We start from the raw sequence: 11,735 nt of genomic DNA, 5'->3' as shown, positions 1-11,735 counted from the left end.
TTGAAAAATTTAAATAAATTTAATTTTGGTAAACTTTGAATATATTTGAAAGATTTTGATAATTAAATAATTTTTTAAATAAGATTATTTAATAAACAACAAAAACTATTTATTAAGAAGATAAAGTCCATATTTCATATTTTTAATTTAAAAAATATATTTTTAGATTAATTTGATTTTTCATTATAATTAAATAATTTTGATATTTAAATAAATTTAAAATTATTTAATTAATAATTAAAAAAATCTCTTACTCTTTTAAAAACTACTTGTGTGTTTTTAAAAAGAATTGTTCATATAAGTATCTATACAACAAAATTTATAAGGTGTTTATGTATAACGTAATATATATATATATATATATATATATATGATTAGCAATAATATTGATTTAGACTTTGGAGGGTATGACTTGAAGGCCTAAGAAAATTGGGTTTAGAGAAATGAGTTAAAAATATTGGCCCAAAATCGCAGGAAAAGAGAACCGAAGAAACGAGAGTCCAAATTTCATAGAAGGAAAAAAGGCCTGAAATAAAAGTTCATAAAAGATGGCCTGAAATCCGAATGCCAGTTGTAGCCGAGACAAGTGAATGATAAAAGCCTGACCAGGTCAGAAGTCGGAGGACAGAATTTTATTTCCTCTCCTCCGTAATTAACAATAAGCCAATCAGTCGTGAATAGGGTTTACGAAGACCCGCCGGTGACAATGATTTTCCCCGAGTTTGGAAAATTTCTAGCAAAATCGTAGTAATTTATTGGAACCAATCATTGGAGTTGTGCAGATTGCGGCAAGGATTGGAAGGGTGAGAAACAGTGTTCAATGGTTGATGCTTTTTCAACTGTGTGTACAGGTAAGAGATTATGATATGGCCACATGCTTGTTTTAATTTTTTTCTTGGAATTTCGGGTAATCCTATTTGTAGATGCTGATGTAAATCTTGTCTGGTTAATTGAATGTGTATTGCGCATTACACCGTTATCGCCTTTTGATCTTTGTAATAGTAAATACATACATGCCAATCGAGGATAGTTAGATTTGAATTTGATTCAGGCCACCCATGGTTTCCTCAACATCACCGCTTGACGAATATGATCACGGTCATGATCACTCATATTTTTCCAGAAAGCGGCTTAAAATTTCAGATATCCGAGGCCTCTCTGCAGATTTTGCGTCTTCAATTCGCGGGTATTATTATTAACATACTTTTTGGTTGATTCTGCTTGAACCTTTATTCTTAGGTCTTTTTTTTTAAACAAATCGTATTCATGATTTGGCAGTGATGAACAATCTGCAACGGAGATGAGTTGCCAATCTAATGGCAATAGCAGTGGTATTCCACAATCATGTAATGGCGGTGGAGCTCCATGCGTAGACAAGAGTTACTCCAGCTATGCACCATCTTCTTCTTCTTCTTCTTCTTCTTTTGTGAGTGAATGGATGTATCTAAATGAACATGGGAAGTTGTGTGGTCCTTACATCCAGCAGCAATTATACGAGGGTTTGTGTACTGGTTTCCTGCCTGATGAGCTCCCTGTTTATCCTGTAGTCAATGGGACTTTGATCAATCCTGTTCCCTTAAAATACTTTAGGCAGTTCCCTGATCATGTTGCAACTGGATTTGTGTATCTCACTTCAACCACAGCTTCCAATTATTTAAAATCTTCCCTTACAAATTTCCAACACACGCTTGCCCAATCACAATTTAACTGCAATGGTTTTGATGCATCCGATCACCTCATTTCAAGTTCTCAAGCATTTAGATTTGAGTTGCAGGTATTATTTTTTTTTTCTACTTCAACCTCTTTGTTTTTCTCTCTCTCACTCTCTCTCTCTCTCTCTTTTCCCTAAAACTTCTTTTGAATGATTTTCACTTTTTGTTCCAGTCAGGTGAAGATGCACGTTGGTTGTTTGAGGATGATGAGTGTAGGAAGCATGGGCCTCATTCCCTTCTACAACTGTATTCTTGGCATTGCAATGGGTATCTTGCAGATTCTGTTATGGTAAGCCTGGATATCCTAAAGTTATGACTGATGATGTGAGTGCCAAATGATAACCGCATGAGCTGTTCATTTGTATCAACTGTCAGATCCTATGAACTCTAGCAAACTTGATTTATGTATCGTGGTAGGCATGATGTATTTACTTGGTGTATTGCTTCTTATCTCTTTTGCTTTAATTTATCATTTTGCAGATTTATCATGCTGAAGACAGGTTTCGCCCCACTAAATTGTTGTCTGTTTTAAATGCTTGGAAAGGTAGTCAGTATTTTGCTGAAAATGAACCGGAGTTATCAGTGAACTTCATATCGGAAATTTCTGAAGAAGTTTCTTCTGAGCTACATTCTGGGATTATGAAAGTAGCTCGTAGAGTTATGCTAGATGAAATAATCAGCAATATGATCTCAGAGTTTGTTGCTGCAAAAAAATCTCAGAGATATCTGGTTGAATCATTCAACCAGGATGCTAAAAGTTCTCCTGATGGCAAACTGGTAATGTATGCAATCACCCAAAAAAAAAAGAAAAAATATTCTGATGTTTATTTATCTTAAAATCTCAAATTCTTTTGTCATACAGATTAAAAATGGCCCTGGAATAAGTATTCATTGCACTCCCAAGTTCGGTACAGCAGGCTCCGACAATGTATCTAACCACTCTTGCATTCAAGAATATATAAATTTTCCTGCAAGTATAAAATCTGTTGGAAGCATTGAAAATTTTTGGGGTTCTTATACAGTTGTTTGTAAGATGCTTTTTGAGTATTGCACGCAAGTTATGTGGAATGCTGTCTTTTATGATATTATAGCTGAATATTCCTCTGCCTGGAGAAGGGGAAAACTTTGGTTTGGTCAGGCTAATGTTATGTTGTCTGCTAGTGAGGCCATGGATCATGGGAAGGAGACTGAAACTGTAACAACTAAATCTGTAAGAAAAGCCTATATGCAATTCTCTGTGTGCAAACACTATGTAATGTCCTAGGACTAATACTTTAATGGTTTTGCAGGTCTTATCTGGGATGAAATTGATGGCTCCTGATGTTGATTGTCCGCCTGATTATGAACTGGCAACAGTTGCTGTAGATAACTATGCAGAAAAGGCATATGTATCTTCGTCTTCTGTGCAGGAAATTTTATCCAAACAGAACGTTCCATTGTGCTATAATGGCCTGTATGATGGCATAAAACGCATCCTGGAAGGTGTTGAAAATGAGCTCCATTTTTCTGCAAAGGTGTTTATGGCAAAGTATGTTGACAATCTTGTTAAAAGTGGAGCGAGAGAAGTAATTGGTTTGGAAAATGATGAAAATTTGAAGGAAAATTTTGATGAAGAGCAAGCAGTGAAATCGGTTAGTTTGTCAATAGGTGATGAATTGAAAGAGTTACAAAAGGTTCATCCTGTTGGTTCTTCATTTTATTTCTATTTTTTTAAAAAAGTTGTAGTGAGAGTAGGTTCTCCCTTTCAGATTACAGCACAATATGTGCTTATGCATAGCGCACAAGGATTATATCTTTCCAAAGTTTAAACAAACATTTTTTTTTACAGCTTCAAGACACTGTTGGATCTTCCAGTCAATGCCATCTTGCATCAGAGCTTGATATTTCAGTCAGTTGTGAAGAGAAAAAGATTGGTTCAAACAAAATGTCTGATTTATCTGGCAATCTACAGAACCAATTACAATCATGGAAACGAGTTTGTCAGTCTGTATCTGAAAATGTTTATGCTACAAGGCAGGATACTTTTATGGCTGGGGCATTTAAGAGATTGTTTGCACATGTAGGGGATGTGATTAATGAACAAGAAGTTAATGAGCCAGCACCTCCTGGGCTTGAGGATAATGCTGGGACTCTTGTTTCATCACAAATTTGTAAATTTCGACCTTCAATATTGGATGGGCGTAGCCCTAAGATTGGGGAATATGTTGCCATGGCAATGTGTCGGCAGAAGCTCCATGATGATGTACTAAGAGAGTGGAAATCATCTTTCGTTGATGCTAGTCTTTATCAGTTTCTTGTATCATGGTGTGGTTTGAAGAAACACTGTGAGGCTGACGGCAAAGAGGTATTGATTGCTGCTTTATACCTTCTATTCCTGCAACTTACTCATAAATTTTGATACTAGGTTGAATATTTCCGTTGACACTTTTAATTTGCTACAGGAAAGGGCATTCAGTGCAGATAGAGAAACTCCTGCTGGTTCTTCTGCCCTACGAGATAAGCTCAGGGAGGGGTCAAGGAAGTCTCTGAGTTCAGGTTCCTCAGAATTATCTTTGGTGACTGGTAAATGTACATATTACCGCAAGAAAAAGTTGGTTCATAAGAAGATTGGATCTTCTCTGTCCATTATTATCAATGGGTCACAGAATCAACCTGTTGAAAGGTGTAGAAAAAAAGAGGCTCCCGGAAATATGTTGGATCATGCAGATCCAGAACCAACTGCAGCCATTTCTAGAAAGGTTGGGATAAATAAAAGTCTGTCTCAGTCATCTAGTATTTCTAGGTCATCGAAAACCATAGCTAGGAATAGTTTGCTTAATGATCACTCATTATCTGAGAGTGCAAGTGGCCGAACAACAAACAAAGGTACCGCTGCCATTCAAAGTATGCCATCTTTTCATCTGATAAGTTCTTGGTATTGCACAAGATGATAACAAACTTAGCAATGCTAATGGTTATTAACTATGTTATGCAGAAAAGTTGGTTGGAGAAGGAGCTGTTAAAGTCTCCAGGGAAAGAGCATCAACCTTTTTGAAATGTGATGTTGAGAAGATTGTTGACAAGCGTAACCATATTGTTGGAAGTGAAGGAGAGCTTACTAATGATTCCTCCAAGAAAACACTAAAAGGTTTTTTTTTTTTTTTTCCTTTTCTTTTATTCTCAATGTTTTATCTTAAATAATTGCATTATTTTAAATCTTTATTTTCTGTTATTGTCTTCAGCAACAAAGGTATCAAGGGTAAAAAGAAAGCAATTAAATAATGATGAGCCGCCTTTGCTTTCAACCAAGGTACAGAAAGTAGTGAATTGTGGTAGCAAGCATTCTTCTTCTGGAGGGGTAGCAGATCGAAAGATACCCACAATTAGATCCAGGACAGCAAATTGCTGCCCTGGATCTGATGGATGTGCACGATCTTCAATTAATGGCTGGGAGTGGCATAAATGGTCACTCAATGCAAGTCCAGCTGAAAGAGCTTGTGTTAGAGGAATTCAATGTCTTCACATGAAGTATTCAGGTTCTGAGGTTAATAGTATGACACAGTGGTCGAACAGTAAAGGTCTTTCTGCAAGAACTAACAGAGTAAAGCTGCGCAATCTTCTTGCTGCTGCAGAGGGTGCTGATCTCTTAAAAGCTACACAGTTGAAGGTGGTTTTAACATGATGTTTGTTATTTGAATATCTTTGGTTTGAAATGTCTTGATGTGACCTTGTCGCTTTTAAATTACTTAATTTTGTTTTTTAGGCAAGGAAAAAACGACTACGTTTTCAGCGAAGCAAGATACATGACTGGGGTCTTGTTGCGCTTGAGCCAATTGAGGCTGAGGACTTTGTCATTGAATATGTTGGAGAGTTGATTCGTCCAAGGGTAAGTTTGACTTGTTTAGAGACTTGTATGTTTTCCTTTGTAGTCTAATTTTTTGCAATTCCTCCTCTTTTCATGGATGACCACTGATTAGGCTTCCTTTTATAGATATCTGATATACGTGAATGCTATTATGAGAAGATGGGAATTGGTAGTAGTTATCTATTTAGACTTGATGATGGATATGTGGTAAGTATATCGAATTTTTAATGCATGGGTGTGGATTTGAGCAGAATTGTGGTGTGAGTTTCCTTGTTTTTGGAGGCAATCTTTTGACTTCACATTTTTCTTCATGGATGTGTAGGTTGATGCTACTAAGCGTGGTGGGATTGCTAGATTTATAAACCATTCTTGTGAGGTATGTGAAGATGTAGCTTTGTTGATTAGTTGCCACTTATATGATTGATTGTGCTGCTAATTAGAATACTTGAACTGCAGCCTAACTGTTACACAAAAGTTATTAGTGTTGAAGGCCAAAAGAAGATTTTCATTTATGCAAAACGGCACATAGCTGCGGGTGAAGAAATAACTTACAACTACAAGTTTCCTTTGGAGGAGAAAAAAATTCCTTGCAACTGTGGTTCAAAGAAGTAAGATGCAATGTGATTTGTGGCAATGCATTTTATTTCCATTGATTTTGATGCTTCATAAAGAAAACTTATCTATGATTATTCATTTCATAGCTCCGATTAAAAAGGAATTAGACACACTACTTGCTATTCCCAGCTCACTTTTTTTCTAACTGTTCTTGCTTTTGTACAGGTGTCGTGGATCTTTAAATTAGCATGCATACTTCCAATATGTACGTGGATGAAAATTGTTCCTTGAGTTGTGTTACTGACATTTGTATGTGCTTAATTTGATTCAGATTTCTGTTTTCTTATCTATTGTATTTATTTTGTAGGCAATCCCATTGATTTGTTTCTTGTTTTGAAAAGTCAGCAACAATTGATGCCACAGGGTATGTAATTGTCTTAGTGTTGTTGTATATGCGTTTTCTTAGTACGATTTTATTAATCCAAAGAAACAGGGAAGTACCTGCTAAACAGCCACACAAAGGTTAAATGGTACAAGAACCAACAGAAAGTATACCGGAAGTACTAATAAAGGTCTATAGACGTAGAACAGAAGAAAGTACTAGAATGGGGGAAAAACAGTCTTAAATTTATGCAGCAAGATTATTCACTGAGATTTCAATTGTTGCGAAGTTTGGGTTTTATAGAGTTTCTGTTCTGTCTGGTAAGGTGCCTTTTAAGTCATATTCTGATAGGACCTAACCTATGAAGCCCACGGTTTTTACCTCATTGCACAAAGAGTATGAAAAAAAAAGAAAAAAGAAAAAGAATATATGAAGCCAAACATCTGGGACGAGGCTAGGACACATTGCTAACGTTACAGAGTAATAAGAAAGAAAACCTTGCGAACCTATTGGTTGGAGGAGAGATACTGCTGTATTTACAAGACTCCCTAGATAGAGAGAGGGATGGGGGGGATCTGTATGTAAGACTTGGTTATGTAAAAAATGAAAGAAGGAAAGCATTAATAAAACATAAAAATAAAAGAAAATGGTTTTATTAATTTATTAGTTTCAATTTTTGTATATATGTTACTGCATCTTGAGCTAAAGTTTTTCCATGTCAATAATTGTGCTAATAAGACATGTCAACAAAGTTATTGGTTCACGTGAAATGGTTTTTACTGTTTTTCATAATTGATTGACAAATTGACTACATGTTAAAGAATAAGTAGAGGAAATTATTTGAACATTCCCATCAAATATATGGAGTGATTGCCAATTTTTAACATTTGGATTATGCACAGTAATACTGGATGTATTGTTATAACATACCTGATGATGGTTGGTGGCCGATGGCTGATGGACATGATAGCTGAAAGACGTATTCGTTTGATAAAAATGCCACTTCTACCCGGTCTTCTTTTTGGGATATTTTGGAGGCTATTGCTGGACCTTTTATTTTCACAAAACATATCTGAGGGACATGGATATGGAAATTCAACCCTCCTCGAAATATATGAAGAGTCTAAAAAAAGTAGCTGTATGGGGCACATGCCCAATCCCAATACTTATCCCTAAGGCAAAGCAACATAGTTTGACGAAAGGGGTGTAGACAAATATTTTTGTCTTTTATTTAACAAGGAATTATTTATTTATTTTTAGTTATCCATTGATCGACTTGTATATTTGTTCTTGTTATTTCAACTTACAAGTTACTTCATGTCCTTCATTCTTGATTAACTGTAGCTTGACATGCTCAAAGGTAGATGAGCTTGGAATGAGTCCTCTTAAAGATTGTCAATGCCTCTCGGTGGAGTGCAAGTAGAAAGTTTTGGTAGCGAAATGTACCAAGATGAGTTTGGGCGGAGTACTTTGACAGGGTGTATTGGCAATTGTTTCTCTAATTATCAAACTATTTACTAAATTTAGATTTATTTGACAGCCAGTTTACATTTTAATTTATAACAATCAACTATTAGATATTGGTTCCATACTTAATGGGCATGAGATGCTTAATTAGTTCCATAGTTGATTGGCCTGTCGTTGAGGTTGAGAGTTTTGGGTGATCTAAAGCTTCAAATTTGACATCTTGATTATATCTTTTTATATACATACTGTTTTAGTGTTACACCTATAGCTTGTGGCATTTAATCTATCTTTGATAAAAATGACGAAAATCATACCTGCATGACTGCAATTTATTTCATCCTTGATTAGGTTCCGATGGTGAAGGGATTTTGAGCTTCATCTTTAGGACAATGATTTTAAAATTGCCTTTACTTTCTTTCAAATCTACTTGAAGTTGGAGTCTCCCTTATGTTGAGTCCTTACACCGTTGTCTCAAGTGCAGAGTTTTAAAAGATTCGCCTTTGGGTTATTCCGAACCTGGTGCGTCCTCTTTAATATGCAATCGCAGTAATTAGAAACCAATGACTAATATTTGCCATGAATTGTGAACATTGATGAATGTTTCAGGTAATGGGCAATTGGCAAAGTTATCAAATAGGAGTGGATGATGTGGTAATTTTGCATCAAGTGTTTTGCCTACATCTGGAAGATGAATTACTTCCCTGTTCGTCGTTGTTGTATACAACACTGTTGCAGATGAGTTACTCCACTTAGAATCTGTAATCAGTTTATTGATTTCTTGCCTCTTGACATGTTGGAAGTTGGAATATTAAGTTTTTGTACAAACATGCTTTATTTATTAATTTATTCCATATTTGTCATTTGTATACCCATTTGGTTATGTTAAGATGGTTACTGGAATTTTTGTGCTCTCAACCGTAGACATTCGTTTTGTTTAAACGAATTGAGAGGTGGAAATTTTAACCCTACACATCCATTGAGAAGCTACCAAATTTTACACGGATTTTATTTAGACCCATCTATCATAAGCTATATATACGAAGTCTGAACCTGAATTATCGGTCTTCAATTGAAATATTTGCAATGACTTATGTTTATGGGATCCCTTCATTAGACTGTAATAAGTTTAGTTACATAGAAATATGTCAAAGTTCGAATTTGAAACAATGATAAGGAGGGGATAAGAGGATGAAAATAATAGGTTATTTTGTGTGAAATATTCTGCATGCCTGCTGGCGGTAGGTCATTATTTGTTAACTTGTAAGAGTTTGGAGACTATGACTCCAGGTAATAGCTGGAGAATTGAATCAAAGATCAATGTAATATTGTTAACGAATTGATGTTTGTGCTCGCAAACGGTGAATTGGAGTATGCAAATCTAACTTGATCCTTCCGTCTTCAAAGGACCAGCATCATGGGGACGCTTGTCCTTCACCTATTCCAGTACCATATTGATAAGTTCCCTTGGCATCGTTTTTCCTTTTTCTTTTCACCGTAATTCTGCTGGTTGCAGGGTTGAATAACACCTCTCTGGCGTAGGTCTATTTATGCTTCCGGTATGTCCCTGCACTCTTCTTGTTTAATCAAAATCTTAGGTGGGAGTATTGTCCAAACACAGCCAACTGAGGGTAGCAAAGAAAATACCAAATTCACCAAAGGGTAGAAATTTGGGTTCTCTTGGAAAGGTTAGCCGTTAGCATGTGTTAGGGTTCTAATCCCCGCATCCCCGCTGGTTTCTAATCATGGTGTCAACTAACACTTAACATCAAATTTAATAAAATTATTAATAAAAATACTATATCGTTACAACATTGAAACTTAAAAGTAGAAAGATTATAAAATGACTTTTAAAAGTATATGAATTAAAAATAGTATACAAATCATTGTTTACGGACCATAATTTATTTAAATTTACACGTATTAATTTTCGTACTAAGATTTTTTTTTTAAACACTATAATTTACAAATAAAGAAAAGAATTGAAAATGTTAAAATTTAAACTTTAACTTTTTAAATATTACCTTTTAATAAAGTGTGCATGAACCATCTTTTAATTCAAAATGATAATGAAACGTTTTATCTGATAAAAGACTAGATCTAGTAGTTCATACTTCATTGGATATAATGATACTGGGATGGCATTAATTTGAAGTTATCAAATCTTAGTGCCCGTCGTTTCATGGTGGTGAAGACTATAATGCGAAATCCGACGATTGTAAATGGACGGCATGAGAACCGCATGAGAGCAAGTTTTTTTTATAATAATTATATTATAATTAGTCAATAAGAATTTAGATTTAGATAAGGTATATTAAAATATTATATGAAATTCATTATTATTATAAATAAATAATTATAAACGTATAATAAAAAAAATTACATGTGAAAATGTTAAAATAATCATTTTTATTTTTAGACGTTGTTGATGACTTGGGCATAATACATTTATATTGCGGCACAATTTTGGTAGAATCAAGATTGTATGAGTTTGTATGATTATTTGAATACTTATTTATTTCAAGTTATTATGATATTTTATTTTGCCATAAAATAATTATTTTTATTTAAACAAATTTATTTGAAATAAAATAAAATAAATTTATTAATGTTCCAAATAAATTCAAATAGTTATGAATTTTTTTATCGAATAAATTTAAATAGTTATGAATATATAAAAATTTATTTATTTCAAATCGTTATAACAGTTATTCAGTAATAAAATAATTCTTTCTATTCATACAAGTTTATTTGAAATAAAAAAATATTAATAATTAATATTGCAAAAATTAACAAGTAAGATATTTAAAAACACCAATCCATTTATTGAATAAGTTCAAATAATTATCACTATTTGAACAATTATCTATTTTGAATGAAAATTTTATTTTTGTATTGGTTTTTTTTTTTCACGAATATCTCTCTTGATTCATTTCATTTTTCTCATTTTTTTTTGGATTATTTGTTATTTGTGTCTTCTATTTTCTTCTTGGTTTATTGGGTTATTACCTATTTCTTTATTTTGAGATGACTTTATTGTCATTGATATTGATAACTTTTGTTTCAAGTGATTTTATTATTTTTCACTCATTTGTTTTTTCACGAGAGATTAGGTGATTCACTGGATTGTTTATTTGTGGTCATTGGTTTTTAGTATCATTTATGTATTTGCGATTTAAAAGTAAATTAAGGTTGGTATGATTTGCATGCTTTTTTGTGATTGTTTTGAAATCATTTTTTCTTGACAATATATTTTTTTAAACTATAATTCATATTGTACTTGATGTTGTATACTATAAGGTTATTAAAACTTTATTACTTACTTCCTTTAATTTTTGTTTCTATTTCTTTCTATTGATTGGTTTCATTTTTTTTTTGTTGAGATTGCAAGTGGTGTCTTTGCTGTTGTATTTTTTTGGTCCTCCGTTTACTACATTATTCAATTTGTTATTCGATTAATTTACTAAGTATGTACATTTTGTTTTCTTTCTATTTGTTTGTTAGCTTCATTAATACACTTGAATTGATTTGAGCATTTATGGTTTGATTTTGATTGTTTGTTATGCATTTACTCATAACAATCAATGTTGAATGTTTTATTTTATTTTTAAAATCTGATTTATATGTATGATTAGTTAGACTTTTTTAGCTTTTAAGTTTTTTTTGTTGTTTATGTGAGTATTTATTTAGTAACATTCTAGATTAATATGATTAAATAATTGTAAAAAAATTCATGGAACAAAAACCATATATGAAATAATTTCAAAGTCATTTCTGT

General features: G+C 33.3%; 1 protein-coding gene across 22 annotated transcripts; it reads left to right on the top strand.

Annotated features, from left to right (window-relative positions):
• The first annotated feature begins 573 nt into the window (after positions 1-573).
• Positions 574-8,832, top strand: SDG25 (SET domain protein 25). 22 transcript variants are annotated; one of them, XM_089741765.1, is made up of 19 exons: positions 574-851; positions 1,052-1,186; positions 1,279-1,774; positions 1,889-2,001; positions 2,193-2,489; positions 2,575-2,922; positions 3,002-3,385; positions 3,541-4,056; positions 4,154-4,595; positions 4,687-4,839; positions 4,934-5,358; positions 5,455-5,577; positions 5,683-5,763; positions 5,879-5,932; positions 6,013-6,164; positions 6,337-6,376; positions 6,479-6,535; positions 8,309-8,479; positions 8,567-8,832. In XM_089741765.1, the coding sequence occupies exons 4-16, from the start codon at positions 1,999-2,001 to the stop codon at positions 6,356-6,358; spliced, it is 3,000 nt and encodes a 999-aa protein (XP_089597891.1). In that variant the 5' UTR covers positions 574-851; positions 1,052-1,186; positions 1,279-1,774; positions 1,889-1,998; the 3' UTR covers positions 6,359-6,376; positions 6,479-6,535; positions 8,309-8,479; positions 8,567-8,832. The 22 variants fall into 22 exon arrangements, with proteins under 22 accessions (XP_089597891.1, XP_089597888.1, XP_089597877.1 ...); XM_089741762.1 differs by having other exon boundaries at positions 7,396-8,479; XM_089741751.1 differs by having other exon boundaries at positions 1,885-2,001; positions 3,002-3,343; positions 4,154-4,577.
• Positions 8,833-11,735: the final 2,903 nt, after the last annotated feature.

This window comes from Durio zibethinus, chromosome 1 (genome assembly GCF_047325235.1).
Source record: "Durio zibethinus cultivar Kanyao isolate XHJ-2024 chromosome 1, ASM4732523v1, whole genome shotgun sequence".
NCBI classification, from domain to species: domain Eukaryota; kingdom Viridiplantae; phylum Streptophyta; class Magnoliopsida; order Malvales; family Malvaceae; genus Durio; species Durio zibethinus.
The sequence above is the reverse complement of the archived record's forward strand: the minus strand, read 5'-3'. Positions and strand labels throughout refer to the sequence as shown.